The sequence below is a fragment of the Oreochromis aureus genome, linkage group 9, assembly GCF_013358895.1.
Source record: "Oreochromis aureus strain Israel breed Guangdong linkage group 9, ZZ_aureus, whole genome shotgun sequence".
In the NCBI taxonomy this organism is placed as follows: Eukaryota; Metazoa; Chordata; class Actinopteri; order Cichliformes; family Cichlidae; genus Oreochromis; species Oreochromis aureus.
The window spans coordinates 28477198-28501569 of NC_052950.1; the positions used below are offsets into that span (position 1 = coordinate 28477198).

General features: G+C 39.9%; 1 protein-coding gene across 2 annotated transcripts; it reads left to right on the forward strand.

The window, feature by feature from the left end:
• The first annotated feature begins 1482 nt into the window (after positions 1-1482).
• Positions 1483-23769, forward strand: LOC116322153 (E3 ubiquitin-protein ligase RNF31). 2 transcript variants are annotated; one of them, XM_031742165.2, is made up of 24 exons: positions 1483-1677; positions 3604-3809; positions 4549-4695; positions 4787-4942; positions 5030-5086; positions 5250-5379; positions 6337-6498; positions 6591-6741; positions 7023-7174; positions 7996-8132; positions 9215-9442; positions 9567-9908; positions 10412-10597; positions 10684-10890; positions 11001-11174; positions 12311-12409; positions 13936-14025; positions 14196-14310; positions 14494-14606; positions 14966-15076; positions 17012-17060; positions 18289-18385; positions 20834-20999; positions 22037-23769. In XM_031742165.2, exons 2-24 carry the CDS (start codon positions 3606-3608, stop codon positions 22082-22084), a joined length of 3321 nt encoding a protein of 1106 aa, XP_031598025.1. In that variant the 5' UTR covers positions 1483-1677; positions 3604-3605; the 3' UTR covers positions 22085-23769. The 2 variants fall into 2 exon arrangements, with proteins under 2 accessions (XP_031598025.1, XP_031598026.1); XM_031742166.2 differs by having other exon boundaries at positions 9218-9442.
• The last annotated feature ends 603 nt before the right edge of the window (positions 23770-24372 follow it).

The window sequence follows — 24372 nt, forward strand, 5'->3', positions numbered from 1 at the left end:
TGAGCTAATGAAGAAAAGTCATGTGGTTTAAACAAAATGTAATTACTTATTATGATTCTTCATTGCCTCATCCTGTATTTGTATGAAACAGCTTAATCTGCTGATGGAGTTCAACGAGTCAACAAGTCATCAGAGTTAGAGCAAAATTAATGAATGACGTTGGGTGTAATATATATACTTCTTCTAGAAGATTGTGCTAAAGTGAACGTGACTTTGCACAGTAGCTTCTTGTTCGACTGGTCAAAAAACCTGAGAAGCTTTAAATATATAAAACAAAGGTTTTTATGAGCTCACACATTTTTTGAAGTGAAATAAAATAAAACTATACTTTAGAAAAAAGACAAATAAATGGGAAAATTATTTACTCCCTTAAAATGAACCTAAATAAAAATGTGTCTGTACCTAATAAAGTGGCACTCACTGGTAGTACCAAGTTAGACCTTTTGTCTTCAGATCTGTAGCATATCTGCTTCAAGGTTCGATGTGCTGTGCGTTCAGAGATGATCTTCTGCATGCATTGATTTTAATGAGAAGTTATTTGATTTACTGTTGCCTTGTTAGCAACTTTAAGCAGTCTGGCCATTCTTCACTGACCTCTGGCATCAACTCAACATTTTCACCCAGAGAACTGCCTCTCACGGGATGTTTTCTGTTTTCCAGACCGTTCTCTGTAAACCTTAGAGATGATTTTGTAGGGGAATCCCAGTTGATCAGCAGTTTCTTAAACCAGCCTATCTGGCAACAACAACCATGACATAGTCACTGAAATCACCTTTTACACTATTCTCATGCTCAGTTAGAGTTCCTGCCATATGATTGGCTCATTTGATATTAGTATTAACAAGCAGCTGAGCTGGTGTCACTAATAAAGTGGCCAGCGAGAGTGGAGGGTAATGTTTTTTTTGGTTAAGTTTTCTTAATTTGTTCAAATTTATTCACGCAGGAGGATTTGATGAATCTCTGTATCGAGACAGGAGTTTTGTTGTATTTTTACTGTTTCAGAATTCATAAATTTAAAAAAAATAAAGAATTATCACTCAAATGATGAGAAGAAAAAGTAAAACTGAAACTAATGGGGGGTGTCAATGAAAATTAATGCAATAACTAATGCAAAACACAAATTTGCATCACTGATGATTATTTTCCAAAGATAGTAAAGATAATAAAATACCAGACTCAGACACATTTTTTGTCCAAAAAGCTGGTAAAACGTGTCACAACAAACAAAAATGTAAATATAATATGAAATATTTACACAATTAATTAAATAATTAATTAATAATTTGGTCGCTGGTCATAATTAATTAAATATTTAAGAAATGTAGGTATGATACAATTGGGAGCTTAATACATACATACATACATACATACATACATACATACATACATACATACATAGTAAAGTTCATCATTTTCGTGACTACTGTTACTAGTATAGGTATGTAAATTCCGCTTTTATTTTGAAAAGATGACAATCGGACCGGAAGTATGGAGGAGTTCCGCGTTTAAAGCATAAAGCTAGCTTCAGACAGACTGAAGCAGCTTACTGTAGGAGTGGGTCTAACCGCTGGCTTGAAATCTAAAACATGCTGACTTTACTCGCGGAAATGTAAAGACTTTATTCAGAGAAGAAGCGACAGAAATAACCGTTAAAAGAAGGCCAGAGCAGCTGAGGCGGTAAGTTAACTGATCAGATATGAAGCTAAGTTATGGAGCTGTGTTAAAGTTTCTGTTTTTAGAGTTTCGCTTTTAGCTGCTGTGAATTGTTATTGTTGGGACTTCAACACGGTAAAAGTGACAAAAAATCCACCGTCGGGTCCAGTTAATTTGATGTTTTACTGTACAGAAAGCAGCAGGGAGCGGATTTAAAGTGGCGACTGTGATGTGATACTGAACTGTTTACCTCTGAAACTATGATTAGCCTGGACTTTCCCATCAGATCACATGACTGATTAAAAGTGAAATTATCAATTATAAAGGTCACCGATGACTGTTTGATTTACCTGAATGTTGATCCTTCCTGTTGTTATCCTTCCTCTGCCGCTCGTGTCCTTTTCCAGTGTGGCTTGGCCATTTTGTGATTGATTTTTAAAAGAATAAACAAGCTTGCAATTTTTGCACCTAGGTATTTTTTTTTTTATTTAAGTATATGTATTTCTTAAAGTATATTAAGTATTTAACGTGTGAATATGTGGAACAGTTGTGATCAGGCGTTAATACTATGTAGTTGAAGAACGTCTAAAAATCAGGTGGTAACTCAGGTAATCACTGTTATGAAACCATTGTGTTTGACTTTTGTTTATTGGGTCATTTCATCAAATGCCTTCTACCTGACCAGCTCACAAAAAATAAAATAAAAACGATGCCCTTCATAATAGGAGTTATGAGAAAGTTCAGAAAGTTCAGGTCCCTGCTGTTATTAGACTTCTCAAAAATAATTTTTCAAATGAAGACGAGGGCTGGACTTTTTAGGTGTTTTTATAGCATCGTTTTTTGAGAGTCAGTTTTAAAATTTGTTATGTAGAAAACTACTTGACCTCGGTCCTCCAGATGTTTTAGAATAAATACCTGTTTTTGTGGCTCTCAGGTATGGAGTCTTGTTTTACCACCATAATAAAGATTTCTACATACTATCTCAAAATAACTAACCCATACCTTGTATTTTTATTTTTTTTTCACTGGCAACAATTTTCTGCTCTTATTCCAGATTTAGTCTTCTGTGAGGAACCTTTATAGCGCCTTTGTATAATTTCAGTAATCTGCCTCCAGGAATCTGCTGACATTTTTGGGTCCTTATATTGATGCTGTGGGATTAATATATATACATTATCTTTATTTATCCTGATTGTTATTATTAAATACAAATCAATGCCGTCTTTAAAAACTACATGACTGAACTTTGACATAGTAGACACTATGATACAGATAAGCCGGACATCTTTAACCCTGCAGGAAAGCAGGGTAAGATAGACAGAAAACAGCCTGAGGCCTCAAACAGTCCCTGCATACCAACGTGGAATGAGGTGTGACTGGAACCAGCAGGGGACCTGCTTTACACCTGCAGACAGCCACACCTGCAAAGCTTTATTAATTGGTTCAGCTGTAATGGTGTAGTTTACAGATCATATTTAATAATAAACTGGGTGTCTTGGTCATCATAACAAAGTGCCAATCGAAGAGTTATTTTTGTTATTTAGAAATATGACTTCTGAATTTTGAGGCTTAATGTATTTTGAAATTTGGAGGTTACATTGTAAGTTTATCAGCAATGTAAAAGTTCTAATTTCTTAAGAATGTATCAATTAATAGCAGTAAATGGCTGTTATTATTGTTAAATGGTGAATAAGTGACTGATGGAAAGCTTAAAACCAGCAATTTTTTTTTTTAGCTTTTTGAACTCCTCTGGCAGTCTTTGCTAAAACATACTGCACATCAATGTGACTTTATATTTTACACTAATCGGTTATTTCTTTTACAATAACAATCTCACAGACCGAAAATAACAGCAAATTTGCAGTGATTTTTCAAACCAAATAAATCAGCTGATCCTCGATTTTGAAGCCCTGGAACAATTTCTAAAAAGTTCTCTTCTTTTTCTAACAGCAATGAGCAGCAGTCCTGCGTCGGTCCAGATGGACGAGGCCAGGGGAAGAGCCCGGTCTCTCCTCGCATCCTCAGGTTCAGCTCAGGAAGTGAAGGCCGACGTTCAGACGATGGCCACTATCGAGCTGCCTCTGTCGGAGAAGTACCGCCACATCTCAGCGGAGGTTATGCTGAAGGAGAACTCGGCAGGTCGCAACAAACAGGAGGTAATCTTTTCTCTTAAACGATCGTTTTAGTGCAGTTTGATGTAACATTTCTGTCTGTTTGGTCCCCAAAGGTCTACTCAGTGTTTTTATTAAAGAAAAAAAGATTTTGTGACTCTTCTCCTTAATTGATCTCCTTGAGTGAAGAAGTATCTTCAGAACTGTGGCTTCTGTTAATAAATTTGTTCCAAAACATCTTAAACTCTGCTACAGTAGCTTTGCATTATTGATTATTCAACATAATTCTTATGCATCTTACACTGGGACTTTGCACAGCTCTTCAGTTCATCCTCTGTCTGAAACGAGCTGTTAGCCCCTCCCCATTTAAGTCAGCTTGTTTCTGTTTGTGCGCCCCTCTTTAAAAGATTTTGAGAAGCCCAAATAGGGATTTCCCTCTCTATGATGTCACACAGAACCAGGAGCTTAAACGAAAGTCAGTGTTTAGAGCATTTTTTTTCTGTAATCGAGTTTGAGTATCGATATCATGGGATATAGCATAGCTTCAGCAGCAAAACTGCATCACTTCAATGTCTATGACATAGAGAAACAGAAACAAGTATTAGTATCCTGGATGCTTGTATTGTATAGTAATTCACAGGAAACGTGAATAGGATAGGATATGAAAGCTCTTTTGTTAACCTACATTTGATACCAGTCTCATCTTCTATCTGTGATTCCTTAATATATTAAAGTTTTCTCACTGTGTCTTATTTAAAAGGCTACTAATTTTTCTTCTCAAAAGGTCCTGGAGTCATTGAATCGATTCATCAAGGCCTTGAGCATCCTGGAGAAGTATGGCTGTAACCTGACCTCTCCCACCAGACCCAGATACTGGAGGAGTGTCAAGCACAACAATCCTGTTTTCAGGACCACAGTGGACGCCATCAAAGTGAGAAAAAACTCCAGTGCAGAAACGTTGACTGAGAACCTTTCAGCTTTGTTTAAAAGATAAGGATTGAAATGCGGGTTTTGGTCCACAGGGAGGCCGCAGAGTCCTCTATCTCTATGGTTACACAAACCAGCAGGTCGACGGCCTCAGCTTTCCCGACGAGGTCGAGGATCCAGATACTGAAAAAGTCGCAGCGGTGACGCTGGAGGTCATGACGCTACGCACGGAAGTGGATATGATAGTAAAGGTTTGTATCGACTCCTAAGCAGATCTGATCGTTGGTAACATGTGCGTGCACTTTTGATGTTCCATTTTCTTATGTTTGTTTGTTCAGGGCACTCATCCTCACCTAGAACACTTCAAAGAAATCATCCCATTCGTCATCCCAAAGGTGTGTACATGTTTCAAAAGGCTGTCGGCTGAAAAGTTCATTAAAGTTCATTAAAGATAAAAACAGAGGCTGAATTAAGATAATTGGTTTTTTAATATTTATCCTTTCAGACTTCATTCATTTTGCATGTGATGCTGATATTTATTTATTTATTTTTGTTAAGGCTCAGTTGGTGACTGACTCTGTGGCTAAGCTGCCTGGAGAGGAGCAGAAGCAGCAGCAGCAGCAGGGGGACAAACCTCTGATCCTGCCTCTTCCTCCTAAACCTGCTCTGGTGCCAAAACCATCAACAGGTCAGCTACTGCCACACCTGACAGCCTGAAAGTTTTTATTTTATTTATTTTTTATTCCAGCAGGTTTTCTTCTTAACTAGTGTCTTCTTCATTTGATGCCACAAAGTTAAGAAGCTTTTTAGAAACTTTGCTGTGCTCCTGAGCAATTTAGAAACTTTGTATAGCATTTTTGAAGACGCACAGTTATGGTAAAATGAAAGTACACCCTCTTTCAGGTCTAAAGTTTCCGTATCAGAACATACTAAAAAAAGAAATCATCTGGTCCTTGTGCAGTGACGTATTACACTGTGTCATTACGTTAAGAACAAGAACTAGTGTGGCTTATTTAGAAGGGTTGCCAGGAGAAAGCCTCTTCTCTCAAAGAAGAACATGGCAAAGTTGAACAAGTCCAAACAAACCACCAGACTCCTGGAACAATGTCCTTTGGACAGACTGGGCCAAACTCAGCATATCAGCATAAACACCTCATAACAACTACCAGGCACAATGGTGGAGAGGAGATGATTTTGGATCTTGCAGACACTGAGTAAACCATGAACTCTTCAGTATACCAAAGTATTCTAGAGCCAAATGTGAAGCCATCTGTCCGGCAGCTTGGCCCAAACTGGCAATGACCCCAAGCACAGCAGCAAATCTGCTGTTGCAATGGCCCAGTCCACGCCCAGACCTCAACCTGACTAAAACTTGCTGTAATGGGGCCTTAAGAGAGCTGTGGATAAGCAAATGATTGCAAACCTCAATGAGCTCAAGCAACATTGCAAAGTGGATTGGACCAAAATTCCTCCACGATGATGTGAGAGACTGATAAAGTCATACAGAAAACAGTTACTTATTTATTTTAATACACAGTGTAATATGTTGTGGTGTTGTTTATCTGAGGATGTATTTAAATTTAGTGAAAAATGGCAAAGACCTGATACATTTTAAAAATATTGTCTGTTTCCTGTTTGTCTCCAGGCTCTGCTGCAGTGAGTGAGTGCAGTTTGTGCGGTGGAGATGCGTCTCTGTTTTGCTCGTCATGTGACAATCCACATTTCTGCGACGCATGCGATGACCTCTTCCACCGACACCCCAACAGGGCCAATCACAAGAGGGACAAATTACAGCAAACAAAACAAAGTAGGCTGAGTTACAGCTGCAAAACAAAAGTAAAACCTTGGCTGTGCTTGGTTTTTGTTGCTTACTGTTTTAACTCTGTCTTTTTCTTGCAGACACCTGCACCATCTGCGGAATATCTGCTGTCCATGCTCGTTGCGCCACGTGCCTCCAGAGGTTGTGTCTGAAGTGCGACAAGCTGTACCACTCCCACCCTGATCGTAAAGGGCACAACAGGACCATTACTACACCTGCCAAAACATCCAGGTGAGAAAAGAAACCCCAGTCAGCTCTTTATTTGGCAGCAGATCAAACCCAGGAAGGCCACACGCTGGATTTGTTCACCATCTCCTTTGTTACAGTAAAGGATAAACTTTGTTTGATCAAAACTCCAAAAGTTTTTGCTGAGAATCAAACACCAGGGTCTCTAGAGATCCCTGAAATCACATCTGAGGATCTGCAGCTGTGGAGGAAATTAAGATTAGCTGAAGACGTGTCCTTGTTTGGAGCTGAAATAAAATGTCGTGTCCTTCTCTGCTGCTTTTCAGCCCGTCTCTGTCCCCATGGGAGTGCTCTCACTGCACTACAGTGAACGAGATGCGAGCCGTTCTCTGCACGACCTGTGAACGGCCTCGACTCGCCACGGCTGTGTCCACTGTTCAGGAAAGCACTATGTCACTTCCTGCATCACCGAACGCAGGTAAGAGCAAAAGTTTACACACGCAGCAGGTTACAGGGTGTTGTTCTCTGTGGTTAAAACCAACTCCTAGAACTTCCCACTAAAGAAAAGAATCCCTGTTTTGAAGATGGATGAAACTTGAGATATCGCTTAATATAAACATAGCATTTTTTGTCTTATTTGCCCACACACTCAGGCAATATTTTTTTAAAGGTATTTATAGTAAATTTCTGTATTTAAAAAGAGCTGAAACCTTTCAAAATTAACTAAAGCTTTAAGAGAATAACATCAAACATTGTGCATTTGTGTTCAAAGCATTCATGCACTGCACTGCATGTAATACCAGGTTGTATCACTAGGGGAGTGCCAAGAGTCAAGGTCACCTTCCTGTTAAACTAGGGAGGTCATTAAGGTCACATGAGATGAAATCTCTTAAATATGAGTGGGCAGCTGAAAAGAGATGCACACTGGTAACTGGTGCCCCCTGGTGGTGAAAGGAATAGTTCAAGCCTCAGGAAGTTTTGTCTTAAATTTTATTTAAGGTGCCATTAAGATTGACTTAAAGGCTTAAGTTTAATTTTCAGATGCCCTGTTACTAAATCAAGTTAAAGTCATTGAAATGATTGTAATACAACAAAACAAAAACAAAAAAACAATAACATGAATTACAAACAAAGTAGAAATAGAAAACAAGACTTTGGTGCTTTTAATAAGTTAAAAGCACCAACTTTAACTTATTATGGGGGAAACATTTGTTGTTTTACACAAATATTCTGCATAATATATTAAAGTTTGAAGACTATATGATTTGAATATAACTGTGTTGGTGCTCGTTCTCTCAGAGTGGCAGTGTAAGAGCTGCACTGTGGTGAATCAAGGCAGCAGCATCCTCTGCGAGGTGTGTGAGCGCCCCCGTCTGGCCACTCGCCCTCCGGTCTCCTCTGACATGTCCATCCTCAGATCTCTGTCTGACTCAAAGGTTTGTCTCCTGCTGCTGATAACGCTACTAACCTGTTTCTTATTGCGGAGAACACATGTATCTACAGTCACTTGTTGTTGGGTTATTCAGTGAAGTAGAGAATTCATAAGAAGACAGATTAATGAAAAACATTAATTTGCTGTTAAATTATTCTGCTGATTAGATGTTTCTGAGATGTTTTTGGCTAACTCATGTTGTTGTTTCATCGTATGTACAATATATTTAGGTTTTACACTGTTTGTAAAACAGCGGAAACATTTTACATCAGCGGTCCCCAACCCCCGGGCCACAGACCGGTACCAGTCCGTGAGTCGTTTGGTACCGGGCCGCGAGGCTCGGGTGTGAAAGTTATGGTTTTCAGGGATTATATCGTTAACTCAGTTTCCCTGCGTCTTTTCCCGTGTTGTAGTTGTGTGTCTTATTTTGAAAGAAATATTTACGTGTTACCATAGTGACCAGAGAGCATTAAGGGGCAGAGAGGAGGATGTTACTCAATGTTGTTGGCGCATTTCAGGAGGACGCTGCTAATAAAGTTACACAATTACACAGTGAATTTGCGTTTATTATTATCTTTAAATACCACAGTTTTTGTCTTGGTCGTAAATATTGTCTGACATTAAACCGGTCTGTGGCACAGAAAAGGTTGGGGACCGCTGTTTTACATGGTAGCCTCTGTGTTACACCTACTGTTCCTTAAACTTAACAGCTGTACCTATCTCTAGATTTATTCAGCTTTTCTTGTATTAGTCAATAGACCAGGATTCATATTATCATCATTGCGGTCAGGATCATTATGACGTACTGAATCGCCACCTACCAATCAAACTGGCCAATCAGATCTCTAGACCTTGTCCACAGATAGTAGGAGGACCTAAGCCTTTTTATAATAGCATTAAAGTCAACTTTAAGCTAAACATGAAAATATTACAATAATCTCACACATAAATTAAAGCATCAATGCCATTCTCACTTGGTATTACACTCAGGTTAGTTTAAGTGATGATGGAGGTGTCCCAGCAAAGCCTTTGGAGTCATCAGTTTTTGTTAGTGTTTGCTTTACATGCTTTTCTTTCTTCTTCTAGCAGTGGACCTGCCAATTCTGCACCTTCGCTAACACCAAGGCCTCCACAGTGTGTGAGATGTGCAACATGTCCCCTAAAGATTCTGGTGGACTTTCTCTGCCTCAGTCTCTCCAGCAGACGCCGTGCGGACCTAAGGACCGGCCACAGCCGAAGCCCCGAATCAACCTGGAGCTGAAGAGGCAGAAGATGATGAAAGAAGATGGGCTCGCTCTTGTCCATCACATCAAAGTACGGCAAAAGTTTCACACAGACTCGCCTCAAAACATTTAAATTACATTTTTCAAAATAAATTAGAATATTAGAGTATTGAAATGCTGGAAAAGACAAGATGCATTATGTTTCTCATTCACAGGAAGCAGAAAAGCGAGGCATGAGCCCAGAGGAGGTGTACGCCGCTCTGTGCGCATGCGGTGGCAGCAACGTTAACCCCTGCGACTGGCTGACCTCAGAGCTGCCTCACCTGCTGGATGAAATCTGCGCCATGGCCGCCTCCGTCCAACTGAACTACAAAATGGGGAGTGTCGGGACGCAGCCCGTGCTGGAGAGAGACGGAGGCGAGTCCGAGAAGAGCGGTCCGACCTCCATAGGTGACAGCATGAAGCTGTCCAGAGCTGAGGCCAAGCTGGCGTGGCTGAAAACAGGAGGAGACACCGACAAAGCCGTGAGAGAGCTGCTGAGAGACCGCAAAGAAAAGGTGGGGCAATTAAAAGCACGTTAAAGTTTTAAATACATATTTATTGTTAAAAGAAAGTATGAACTTTTCTTTCTTTGTCTTTTTTTGCTTCTACCTCAGAAATGACTTTTTATTTTTAACCTTCATACTGCAAATATTTTGTGAATTACGACAGAAAATTGTTTCTTTTGATTTAAGAAAATCAGTTTGACACACCTCAAAATCCAAAAACGTCGTTTTGCTTTTCTCCACAACATGTGGTAGGTTATAACTCACAGGGATTAAGATGCAAATGTTGAAAATGTTGTTGCTGGAAAGTTCCCAGTTTTCACTACACTGCTGGAACCTCTCACCTGTTGTTTGGTGAGATTCAAACCTCTTTACTGGTGAAAGAGCAAATGCCTGTTTTAGTATTGTTTATCAGCAGTGTAAATACTCTTGATGTGAAACTTACCTTCACTGCAGCCTTTTAAAGCGATTTCTTTGTTTCATTGTTTTGTTTTTGTTGTTCCCGCTGGGTGAAGATGAAGGAGCTTCACTCTCTGGGCTTCCAAGATGTGGCCCAATGTGAGGAGGCCCTGCGGCAGAGTGGAGGTGAGATGCAGGGGGCTTTGTCTCTGCTTCAGCGCCCCCTGCTGGAAGCTTTCCACCAGCGAATCTGGACAGCCCAGCCTGAGCCGCCGATTGATCCCGCACACCCAGACAAACAGGTTTGACTAGAAAGGGATTTAGTTTTTACCTGTATCTTTTTCATTTTAACATAAACCTCTGTGCTGACCTGGCTTGCTTCCTTCAGAGGACGTGCAGGCGGCTGCTGGCATTGTATGACCTGCCCAGCTGGGGGCGCTGCGAGCTTGTCCTGTCGCTGCTCCAAGAGCCAGGTGTCAGCTACTCCCTGGAGGATGTGGTGCAAGCCGTGAAAGAGTCACATGACAAAGATTTTATCAGGCGTCTCCTCAACAACGAGTGCCCCATCTGTCTGAGCATCTTCCCCCGCAGCAAGGTGGGTCATTGGGGAGAGCGATCTGTTTCCGCAGCAACCACAACACAATTCAATAGTTATGTTTAATGCACAGCTCTTAAAGTCTCTTTCTTTTCCCCTTGGTACTCCAGATGCAGTCTCTAACATCCTGTCAGTGCTCCGTGTGCTTCGAATGCTTCAGGGCCCACTTTACCATCGCTGTGAGAGACAAACACATCCGAGACATGGTGTGTCCCAGCTGCTGCGAACCTGACATCAATGACCCAGAGAAGCTGGACAGCTACTTCTCCACGCTGGATATACAGGTGAACTCAAAGGAAATGCGCCAAAAACGTTAACGTGAAAAGTCCTATATAGGAGTTTTAACAAGAGACCCCAGATGCATCTTTTAACAGGTCATTTATTTTGGTTTTACGCAGCCTTGTTACAAATGCATGACACAGAGCATATTTAAGGAAATAAAAGGCATTTCTGAGCAACGCTTTAGCTCAGTGGATGAGCAGGAGACCACGTGCCACATGGCACTGGTGCAGCAGTCCATAATCACCCCCCCACCCCTGTGAAAAGCTGTTTTCACACATTCCACTGAGCCCTGAACTCTTCTAGACATTTCCTGTTGGAGGTGCATGTGATATCATATCACATAATAAACACTTTGACCTGCACTCTCTCTGCTACAAGGCCTGTGCCGTGTCCTTTTGTGTTGATGTGAGAGAGGCACAGGTGATAATGGCGCTTGAATTAAAGTGGTTTTCCTGCCTCTCTCAGCTCCAGCTGCCTTCGCCTAAACCTCAGAGTATTTCCACAGACGACAACATGTCTGATGTGAATTATCTCCTGCTACATGTGAGAAACAACTACAGACAAAGTCTCAATCATATTTCCCAAAGCCTAAACAGATGCAATATAAACAGCTGTATAAACAGATTAAGCGTACTATAATTATTTACTCAAGAACTGCAGCTTGAACATCTTTCCTGACTGTATGCAAGGCTGTGGAGAACACTTCAGGGGCTTTTAGTATCGTCTGCAGATTAAAGGGCCAAGATTTCAGTTTGCATCTGATTCTCCATGTGATCATAATTACTTATGAAGAAATTGTGAAACTGGGGTTATTTGTGGGTTTGATGGGAGAATGGAGCTTTGTTTCAGCTATTAAGACAGAATTTGATCTGCAAACAGATTTTTTAGTTCTTTGAGATATTCTTAGAAGATGCTGTGAATTGTAGTCATGCATGATAATTGTATCTATCTCAACATAGTCATTTTTAACAGGGTGAAGTGCTCAGAGGGGGAAGATGTTTTGTTTAAAGTGCACAAAATTACATTAAACTAGTATCAGAACACATCAAATTGCAGATAGGTGTGAAAATAACCTGCAGCTGTTTTTCGTCTTATAATAACGAAGCGGCGATGCCTCCTGTCGTGTTTTGTTTTCCAGCTGAGGGACTGCCTGGAGCCTGAGGTGTACGACTTGTTCCACAAAAAGCTGACCGAGCACGCTCTCATGAAAGACCCCAAGTTCCTGTGGTGCTATCATGTGAGTTCACTGTAACGCAGTCTGCTTGTTCGTCCCTGTCGTTGAATCTTTTTAACAATCAGATTTCCACACTGTAATTTGCATTCCATAGTTTTCATACAACACATAATTTGGGTTATTTTAAGCTCCGTCTTTGGAGCCTGGATTTTATTGACAGTGTAAGCAGACAAGGACGGACAATCCCTTAACGCACCCCAGAGTCAAAATAATCTAGTTTTATCTTATAGTTGTAGCAGTTGTTTGAAATTCATATATGGAGTTAGATTAAGTAAAGAAACAAAAGAATTTTCTTGAAAACATTAAAAGAATAAGGAATTAGGAACTTTGGATGTTAGTGCTGTAGATTACAGTTGGGGGGTTTTTTGTTGTCGTTTTGTCAAATAATTATTGGCCTGTTAAGTTACATGAAGTGTGGAGGGAAAAGTTGAACATCCACGAACGCTTTGTGTTATTTCAGCCTTTGTAGGTACTTTAGTTTTATGATACAAGTCAAAGAAACGCAGCCTGTCCTGGTACGGTTGTATTCTCTGTTTTCTGGATGAGCACATTATTGAAATGGTAAAACGCCACATATGATTTCATTTAGAAAGAGTCTCCTGAGTCCACTCAGATTGGTGGTCTGGTAATGGACTGACATCAGGTGTATTGGGAGAAAAAACTGAAACCTTATCCTGTTAAGAGTAAATCAATAAAAAATAACGTCAGCTCAGATTTCTGCAAACTGTGGGAGAGAAAATCACAGAGCCACTGCCAGAGTGGGCACGCTGGATAATTTTTTTATTTATTTGTTCTTTTCAGGCAGGTTTGTTACACTGTCTCCGCACTCTTTGACGCCTGTCACGTGTGCTCAGTGTGAACCTGCTCTCATCAGTGAGAAGAACGGGCCGCTAATGGCAGATCTCCTGGTTCTGGTGTTTCCTTGCAAAAACCAGCCAAGCTGCTCGGTTCTCTACTGTGAGCACAGGTCTAAAGGTGTCAGGTCCTTATGTAACGCTTGTTGAGGCGGTTTCTGTGGAACCAGGTCCCCCCTCTACTTTTACTCAACGCCTTCCTTTTTCATAAAGCAAATAGTTAAAGCTGGATCAGGTGTCCAGCTGTCCTCATCCATCCCGGCCGTCTCCTGGTATCTGCTCCACAGTAAACCTTTTTGTGACAGCACATATGGCTCCTGCAGGAGCTAGACCACCTGCCCAACTTGAATGGGCTGCAGGCGAAACTAGAGAAAAGTAATTTGGTATGGAGCAGGAAGAGGCAATGGTCTGTAGCCACAGCCTGCTAAACTATTCCTGTTTCTGGGGAATGGTTTAGCAGGTGCACTCCAGAGCAGCTGTTGTCGCACTGATTTGCACGAAAGCAGGTGAAATGAACCCACAGTGGTTTATGCTTCCTGACTGGACATTAACTGACTTGTGTTATGCTGCGATCCAGTTTTCCCTTCATGTTCTGCAGCCGTGTATTTACTGATTATTTAAAACCAAGCAGAGATCTCTTTTAGCCATTGAACTTCTCTTTTCTGTCTTTCTCAGTGTACGTCTGGGTTCATCAACGAGGGAGACCAGCTGAAGGTCACATGCCTGTCTTGCCATAAGAGTTTTTGTGCTCAGTGCAAGAAACCTGTGAGTATAATCTGAAATATTTTCCGTTGTGCATGGGAGCTGTCTATCTTATCTTACATTTGATTAAAAATAAGGAAGAGGTCTCAGAAGTTTCCACATGCAACCTTGAAACTTTGCCAGCCCTTCAGTACAGGAAGCACTCAAATCATTAACCCCTTCTCTGGTCACAGTGGGAACCTCAGCACCAGGATGTGTCCTGCGAGCAGTTCCAACTGTGGAAGAGGGAGAATGACCCAGAATATCAGAGACAGGGACTGGCTGGCTATCTGAGAGACAACGGAATCAGTAAGGCTTGCCAGAGACTTGACCTAAAACCACAACCACAAGTTTCATTTCAATGTTTGGCTCCTCTGTTTGTACATCAGTCAGCTTCCCTCACCACACACACAGTTTGAATGTGTGCTTTCATCTGTGCCAATTGTTCCTGTTACACTGAAAGGTTTTCGCTCTTCTCTCATCTTCCTGCAGCATGTCCTCACTGCAGGTTCCAGTATGCTCTGACGAAGGGCGGCTGCATGCACTTCAGCTGCTCGCAGTGCAGGTACCAGTTCTGCAGTGGCTGCAACAACCCCTACCACAAGGTGAGGGTGAATTATAGCACAGAGCCAAAGCTTCTGAATGTTTGTATTGGAGACAGCCCCCTTTTTCTTTGTCATATCAGTGTTTGGCATTTAGGCTGTGAGCTCCAATTCACCGTAATATCAAAGCCTGTTGGGAGGATGTGCTTTGTATGAGACAAGCTGCAGGTTGCAGTCTCATTTGTTTCAGGAAACATCCTCTGGTTCATTCTTGATCTTCTAATGTCTGGAAAATTCATACAGTTTGGTTTAAGACTGATTTATTTAGACAAATATTACACATCTTAAAGTGTTGCAATTTTTAGTTAAAAGTGTAACATTTTCTTTAACCTCACTAAAACCTGCTGCTCCTTTTTTTGTAGACTAAATGTAAGCCTGACTGCTCTCTCAATGGCTTGCACGCTCATCACCCTCGAGACTGCCTCTTCTATCTTAGAGACTGGGAGCCTCCCAGACTACAGGCGCTTCTGCAGGTGAGACTGTCATGTATGTATGTTTCTCTGCATTGTTTGCATTGCTGATTGTTGTACAGCAAGCTGCAGTCGACTGATGTGGATTGAAAATCAAATTGTACATATCAGCTGACAGCTGTGCCGCTGAATCCACCTGGCTCCGCTCTCTAAATATCCTGCTCCACCTGTCCTCTCACAGCTGAGCTAAAAACCGCAAACCACACGTGTATTTCCTTCTGCTGTTCACCCAGTAAATTTTTTTTATTTTAAACTGTTGCTTTCCGTGAGGGATGGTTCAGTCACTGTGTTACCTGAAGCAGATGGCAGTAGGCCATGACATGAAGCAGACAGCGAGAAATGTTTGTTTGTACTGACGGGAATCGCAAAGTGCTTTACAGGAAATAATCTGAGACAATGCAGAGTTTAAAGAATTGAAATGCATTGCAGAAACTTATAGTAAGGGAAACAGAATCAAAATGCAGAGTATGAACTGCAGAAAAGCAGAAACTGTCACAAACATGTGACTTGGCTGACCTTTAGGAGCCCTCAGGGTCAGCTGACCTCAGGTGAATGTTTTAAAAGAGCTCAATTTCACTTTTTTAAAGCTGCACTGGAACAGGAAGCCAGCGAAGGGACACAAGTGGTGGATCTGGTGTGAGACTTAGTAGTGAGCCTAGCAACAGCATATTAAATGACCTGCAGGTGATCCAGGGCAGATCAACCAGAAAAAAACTTTGATATTCAAAATGGAATTTAAAAGCCATCTGAAAGCCACAGAGGTGTTCGTTGGCGGGGATGACACGATGCCACTGTTATGAATGAAACTTGTCACAGTCTAATAACTGCAGCCGTACTCATCTTGTCTGTTTAACATTTTATTGCACTTCCATCACTTGTATTTGTTGTTCAACAGTTCTCTTTATCCAACATTATTCATCACAACAGCGCAGCGGTCACAAACTGTTTGCTTCTTCCGACCAATAACACCGGGCGCTAATTACATGTGTCTACCTTAAATACAGTCCCATAAACACACCATACTATAAAACACAAAAAGTGACCTCTAGCAGCACACATAAGGTAACACAATAGCTCCCACAACAGGATTCAAACATTTCTTGTTAGTTTTGATTTTCTCACCTATTTTTTGTTTTGTTACCCTGACTCCGTCTCATATCTCACTACCAGTGGGATTTAAGTCAAGCAGCGTCTTTCATACAGATGCTGGAAGTAAAAAGAAATCATCAGGAGAAGAAGTGAATAAATAAGACAGAGGAGGAAATGCTTCGTCTTAGGCTCCTGCGATGATCAGGAGAAAGAAGTTTTGGAATAGTTACGTTTGTGTTGTTGCGTGACTTTGTGTTGGTCACACAGAATCACAGATTTTCTTTTTAGTGTGCTCTCCCTGCAAACCAGCTTACACCTTTAAATCTTTAATCATTATTAATTGTTTGAGCAGCTCTGTGTACTCTGTCAATGTTATATTATCCAATTTTCTAAATGTATTTTTAATATATTGCACTTTGACAAAATAATGTAATATCAGCTGTGTTTTGTAGAGTTGGAATGAAGATATTTAAGGTCATCTGGAGGATAAACTGACTGGCAGTGAAAAACAGGGAAAAATGATTTGATTGTAAAGGATTAAACAAGATGGCCTTGTGGTTATACAGCCCACTGTGCCAGATATAGTAAATAGAGCCTATGTCCTGTTTTGAATAGAACTTTCTGTGCTTGGTATGTCCCCTCCCCTTTGAGTCACCAGGGAATTGGCCTTTTGACAAATAACAACACAAGTTTTATTTTGTGATTTATCCTCATTAATAACTCGTCTCTTTGTGGCGGTATTATAATTATAAATAAGAGTGGATGGTATGTGAGGGTTTGTTTAAATCTGATGACCCGATCTAAATGTAAACTGACTGCGTGTTTATTGATTTGTTTTCCTGCCCTTAGAGGAGCGGTGTGGAGTTCAACACGGATCCCTCTAATGGAGCTCAGACTGGTAAAACAGTTTTTTGTGTTAATGGGAATCCTGGCATGACTGAACAGTTTCTGAAAATTAAGTGGTCGGATTTGCTTTTCCTGATGTTTAGAGAAGCTAAGTCCAATGCTAAGATGTGATTTCTCATTTGTGCAAAAAAAAAAAACCCAAACAAACTTTGGCAATAACAGCATTAAAAGAAAAATAAATGCATTCACTTTTATTCATGCATATCCAGTTCACAACAATAGTTGTGAGGGAGTGTTTTATATTTTAGCATAGACTTTACGATATTAGAGAGTGAATCCAAACAATCAGAAGATCAGAGAGAATTTCAGTGACATGCTTCTTTAGCAAATACATTCACAGTGCATTGTGGGAAGTCCCTAGCACCCTGAGCCTATAAACAGCCACCTGATTCAGCCCTTATTATAAGCTTTATCATAAAGAAAAGAGTCTAATCTTAAAAGTAGAGAGGGTGTCTGTCTCTTGGATCTTTGAAAAGCTATAGCAGTGTATTTGTTTATGATAGTATCTGAAAATTGAGCTCTGTAAATAAATACTGCACTACATGGATAAAAGTACTGGGCCTGCTACACATCAAAGCTACAGGAGCTGTTATGAAGCTCCTGGTGCACAGCTTGTATGCTGCTGTTAATGCCAGGGGAGGTGTGCAGCTCTGCAGCTATGCCCCAGCACTTGGTGTCACCCACTCTTTAACGGTCTGGCCCGACACCAGGCCGAGTCGCTGTGGCTCCTAAATGCTTCGACTTCAATCTGATTGTGTAATATTTCAGAGGGAAGACATTTCACAAACAGACTTGCTGCTGTGGTGGCATCCTGTTGCATTACCACACTCAAGTTCACTGAGCTCCTCAGAGCAACCCATTCCTTCCTTAGTGTTTGTAAAGGCAAACGTTTGATTTTATACACCTGTGGCTCAATACTTTTGTCCATATGGTTTTTCATCACCCTCACAGTAATGATGATAATGATGCTCATATTCAGTAAATAGGGAGTTTATAATTAAGAAATATATAAATTAATACAAAAAAGGTTACAGCTGATATTTAGGAATAATGAATGATGTAATATGACAGTGATGTTGTTAAGGGGCTGTTAGTTCTAGTGTCCATGCGTAGGAATGCAGGTGGTATTTAATAAATGAGCTCAAGCGTCAATTAAATGACTGTTTTTTTTGTTTTGTTTTTTTTAATATTTTTTTATTGACTTTGTGTTTTTGGTGCAGATGAATGTGGTGTGATGGAGCAGAAGGATGAAGGCGGTCAGCAGGTGGATTCACCGTGTGGCATCAAAACACAGCCAGGACAAGCTGGACTCTGCGAGTGAGTGAATCTGTGTGGCTGTCACGTCCACTTCCTTTTACAGTTTTTCATCCATCTTAATTGCTTCGATGGAAGTTTCAAATTAGAACGCCACTCACAGTGCTCTTAATGGAATATCTTGAAACAGGAATTAGCCTTTCTCATTATGTTTGTACACGCTGCTCTTGTTTCTACACGTGAAGGTGTTTTGTCATTGTTGTGGTTGCAGTTCTCATGTGATTTTCACAGCTTATCAAAACCTGTATACTGTCCTCCATTGAACAGTGGTGACGGTGAAGCTTCCCATCAAATAGAAACACGTGCTCTCAGTCTTGTGTCACATGTGCATGTTATAGCACTGCTAATTACACATAATTGTATACGGTACATTTATGTAGTGTGGTTTTATTGTACTAGGCAGTTTTTGGTGTATATGTTTTCTTTGTCCGTATCCTAAAGCTTATAGCATCAGAGGTCATTTGTGGCACAAGGGGAAGTTTTAGAAGATGGTAGCTAGACCTGCTATGATGTATGTGGCGGTGATAAAAAGAAAGTAGGCCGAGCGTAAGATGTTAAAGTTTTCATTAAGATTGACAGGATTAGAAATGAGTACATCAGAGGGATGTGTCAGGTTGAGAGGAGAGGAACGGTTGAGATGGTTAAGAATGAAGAAGACTGCAGAGAAGATTCATGGGTGTCGTAAAGGAGAACCGTGTTTTTACGCTACATTAGTCCCACATATTTGCTCTGTAATGTTTTCATAAAAATTTGAATCATTTGGGGTTCAAGCCTTAAAACCTTTTGCACAGACTCACCTGAGAAATGCTGTGTTGAGAGCAATGAGAATGACGGTCCTGATGTTAGAACCATGTGAGAGTGATCGAGATACTTAAATGGGAGTTTTGATGACTGAGGTCCAGCATAAACATGCAGGTTTATGCCTTTAAAAGAATCAATAAGCACTAAAGATTTATATATATTTTTTGTCATTTGTAGAGATAAGGATCACATTCACTCGGGTGTATTTTTTCTAACTCCAGCACGAAGGCAACGGCTCTTATTTCCCATCATGCCCAGTTTGCTGTTTGTAAGGATGATGGTTTATGCTATAATTAGCACTTCTGTGCTGGTTTATAGTTTTTAATTTAGCACTGCAGTATATTAGCATGAACTGAACCGAGGCTGAATAAGATGTAGTTTCTTTGTTCGTAGCCAGCAGGGACACACATTGCGAGTTTAATAAAACTTGAAGACTCCGTCGTCGTGTAACCTCTGACACTCTTCAAGACCCAGTTTGTCCAAATTGGGTTTTTTTAGTTGTTGTTTTTTTTTTTTTTTCACTCCTGTCGAATCTTCTTTTTAAACCAGCAATTTGTACGTCCAAATCTTTGGGGCAGGCGAGACACTAGTAATGTTTGCGTTTGCTCCCACTCTGATCTGTCTGATCTCATGATAGAAATATGTGACTCTTCAGTGGCTCCATTATGTTCAGCTGTGTCTCTGTCTGGTGGTGTGTTGTGACATCTTAAAGAATTTCCGCTTGAAACAGCTGCCTGCTGTGAAACATCCCTGCAAGAGTGATGACATAGAGCTAAACAATGAGCTTCAAATTCAACTTCCAGTTCAAGTCGAGGTTCAACCGTAAAAGAAGTTTTAACCTTGATTTATGGAAACGGTCTGCGACATTTGAGACAACGATAAATAATACACACAGGTGCAAAAACTTCTTACCTTCTGGTTCTCTGTCAGAGAGATTATCAGGGTTCATATTCAAGAAATCCAGCAGATCTGGAAAGACAGGATGATGCTGGAATTTCTTTTTTTCATTATACAGTCACTTCAGCCAGTGTCACAAAAAAACCTCTTAAGATAAACAACTACGTATGCAGGTCCTCCCCAACACTTAAACGTTTTACACATTCCAATACATACCAAAGGGAAACAAAATGAGATTTAAAGCTTGGAGCGACTGATTTACTGTAATCTCATCAGAAGACTGTAAATTGAGGCAAGTTCAGGAACAAAAACACTGTATAAGAATTCATCACCACACCAGGTATCTGCTCAGAGCTGCCAGGAACTGCTAACATCAGCTTTTTCCCTTTAAAACCCAGAGTATGATTCAGAGAGTAAATCAGGTCAGGCAGACGCACCAGTTTGAATTTAACTGTTTAGGTTCACTGTCACGGCAACATTTGTGGCAGCAGTTTCCTAAAAGAGCCACTCTGCACTGCCTGCTCAAGCAGACTCAGCTGAATGGCAGCTTGTGAGTAAAGTGGTGGTCAAATAGTTTCCTTACATGTTGGTCGAGACCAAACACAGAGCGAATATTGGGTTTGTTTAGGTTGTAGCTGAGTGAACTCTTTTCCAATACACCGCCTAAAAAGAAAAATCAAATATTGTAGGTGAATCTGTCCCTCCTTTGATAAAGATAACTTCTGAGATTCTGGTGTGTGTTTGTTCCCACAGTAAGCACTACAGGGAGTACCTGGTGAGCCTGATAAACGCTCACTCTCTGGACCCGGCTCTGATCTACGACCTCAACGAGGTGGTTCGCGCCTGTGAGAGGTACCAGGTGGACGTGCAGCGAGGAGAGGGCGAGGAGGACAACGCTTACCAAGCTCGACTGCTCAAGGTGGGACGCTGATGAATGTATTCATGCACACAGACAAAGAGTTCAGTAGGACTGGGCACTTTGGATAATGAAAAAACTAAAATAATAATAAAAATAATGACCAAACCAAACCATAAAATGACATATAATTACTCTGAGAATGTCAATAAATGCAGTAACAACTAAAAGAAAAGAGAGAAATTAGAAACATTATTACAAAGGGGATTCAAAAAATTAATTAAAATAAAAATTCCTACCCTAACCTACGATCATTATCTCTGGAAAATGACTGAAAGAATGAGGGCTCTCTTTTAGAGACGGAATGAGGAGCTCTGTTTGAGCATGCCCTACCAGGAGGAGGCCCCAGGGCCAGACCCAGGACTAGCTGGACAGGTTATCTCTGTTGACGAGCTGGAAGAGAAGGCCAGGGCGAGAGAAGTCTGAATATGAATATGAGTGAATTAGGCTAAAATCAAGAGAAACTAAAAATAAATCAAATTTTAAAAAATTAAAATTGATTAAAACTACAAAACATCACAGTAAAATAAAAAAAAAACAAGAAAAATTAAAAACAGCTACAATAATAAAACATCCAGCATTACTTTATGTATTTAAAACATATTGATTAACCAATTAAAACCACTACAATCGTCTTTAAGTAAACTAAGAGTGTGAAAAAAATTAGGAGCCACTAAAAATATTAAGTCTAAATCTTGAAAAAGTTGATTTAAAAAAAACAAAACATGATAAAATATAGAATTCAAAGGTACAATAAGCTTTATCAAGTAAAAGAAAAAAACACTGCAATAAAAATATGACTCATAAAAATTCAAAACAAATTCCAACACGGACACAAAGTAACTAAAAATATCTGCTCATGGGGAGTCACACGGCATCTGTCCTTAAAAAGAAAGCAGAAATGAATTTAAGGAAACTGCCTGTCAAAGCAAGTCATAGTTTTCTTCTCCTGTTCGACGGCCACTCTTCACAGTTACCTTTACAAATAATCACTCTTTCTTTGGTTGAGATCAAGTAGCTGATTTCTGTTCTCCCCACAGAAACTGATGGAGGTTCCTCTTGGAGAAAAAGTTCCTCGAAACAAATGAAGACTTCCAGACTTTTTTCCAGACAGATCCTCATCAGAGGAGTGTACTATGAAGCAAGCTCAACAAAGCCAGGCTTTCTTTGCTTTAGCTGGCTTGACAGAACTTAAAATCCCAGTCAGACATAACTGCTGCTTCTCAACCTTCTCTGTTAATGGAAGCTTTCTGATCCGGGTTCACATTAAAGGTGGTGTATAACGCATTATTTCACAAAATGATTGAATTCCATTTACGTCAATCAGAGGAGGTCACTGAGAGAGATGAACGATATATTTTAAAAGAAAATGAAGCCAAAGATGAGTGCTGCAGAAAGCTTTTAACCTTGCCTAAAAATCTCAGTTTTAACGTGACAGTAGCAGATGAGAGCTTCTTCTCGATTGATCAAACCAGACAGTTTGTAGCATGTGACCGATCGCAGACTGAAAACTGGCAGCACAGCAGGGGATAATACAAAGGAAACTAAAGCTGTAATCTTAGAGAAATATGAACAGTTTAAACACAGAAAACAGAATCAGCAATGCTCCATCATTGGGATACAGGAGGACCTGACATGATTACAGCTAAATATTCCATTAATTTAACAGGCTTTGTTGTTTAATTTAGACTGAATACAGAAATTCTCCAGGAAACAGAGAAAAAAAAAAAGCTACAAATAAAGTTTCTCCTAAAAATCTGCATTTCATGATTGATGCTTATCATTTAGACTGTCACTACAAACGCTGAGCTCCATGGGGAATGGATGCACTGTTTCAGGTGATTTCATATGTGCTTTGGTGTAGCTGCAGTGTAAATTACCATGGCGATGTAGCCCTGTAAGAAGGAAACCAAGGTTTAAACCTGACGTTAACTCCATAAGCCGAGTCCTGCTTTGATAGAACAGGACCAGGTTGCCTTAAGCATTAGTTATGGTGATCTAGCAGGTTAAACTGAGCCTGTGGTCATCAAGGTAGAGCAGGTGTGTGTGTGTGTGTGTGTGTGTGTGTGTGTGTGTGTGTGTGTGTGTGTGTGTGTGTGTGTGTGTGTGTGTGTGTGTGTGTGTGTGTGTGTGTGTGTGTGTGTGTGTGTGTGTGTGTGTGTGTGTGTGTGTTAGAATAAAAGCGCTGTATGAATGTGTGTGCTTGAAGTGAATGAGGCTTGTAGTAAAAAGCACTTTGAGGGTTCACGTTCATTTAAGAGATCCACCTTCATCGCAGTGAAAACTCTGACTTAAAGCTCGATATGCCCAACTAACTGATTTATCTCTCTTTGTAGTACACCTCTCTAGATTCAGACTGTTTTTAATTAGCATGTTTATTTTATTTTAAATGTATTTGAAATTTGTTGTTTTATTTTGAAGGAGACAAACCTTTGGAATGGGTCTAAAAAATCATTTATTTGTGATTTTCTTTTGCCCTCACGTTTTGTGCCTTTTAGGTAGCAGTGATGCACAAATTTTAAGATTTGAAAGGAAACAATTTGTGGTGTGGAGCTGGCTCTTGACGTAATAAACTCGGTTTGATTTATCCAGTTAAAAAAATGTAAATGTAAAAGTCTGTTTCAGAATAAATGTATGTTTATTAACCAAAATGTAATTTTTTTCAGTCTTTAACATTTTGTCTGAGAGTTTCTAGTTTTTTCTGCTTTATAAAAAGTGGGTGGATATATGAGGTTGAACATCATCTCAATAAATAGAATTATTTTAACGAAAATGGAGTTATTGATGTCTGTTATGTTTTGACAGATTTTGTGGTGTTTTCATTAATACATTCTTCTGAAGTTACTTTAGCCAAATGTGACTTTTAAAGTGTTGTTTTTAATGAGAATTTAAACATTACATTTGTAAACAGCAAGATTACAGTTTACAGTCTGAAGAAATGATACAAACTTGTGTAAGGAGACGAGATTTCCTGTTTCGTGAATGCATCAGCACTGCACATAAGCACATCAGCACATAAGCAAAAGCAAAACTGTTATCAAATAAAACATTTAATGAATTCTGTATCAAAGAAAAAAGTCCAAGCTAAGACTTAAAGTTAACACAAAAATAATTTTTTAAATTTAAAATGTAAAGTACGTCTCATGTTACTTATTATTCTGTGATTGTATATCAGTGAGATTCAGATGCTTTATCTTAAGTAGCCCATAAGGATAACCATTCAGAGGGTTTAAATAACCTTTAATTGAATTTAAACACACTACAGTGAATTGATTGTTTGGAGATTTGGTATTTTCTTATTAAAAGTGCCTGAAAATAAGGAAAAAAGGCACAAGAATAAAGAATAAATGAATCATTCAGTCAAAAAAACATTGAA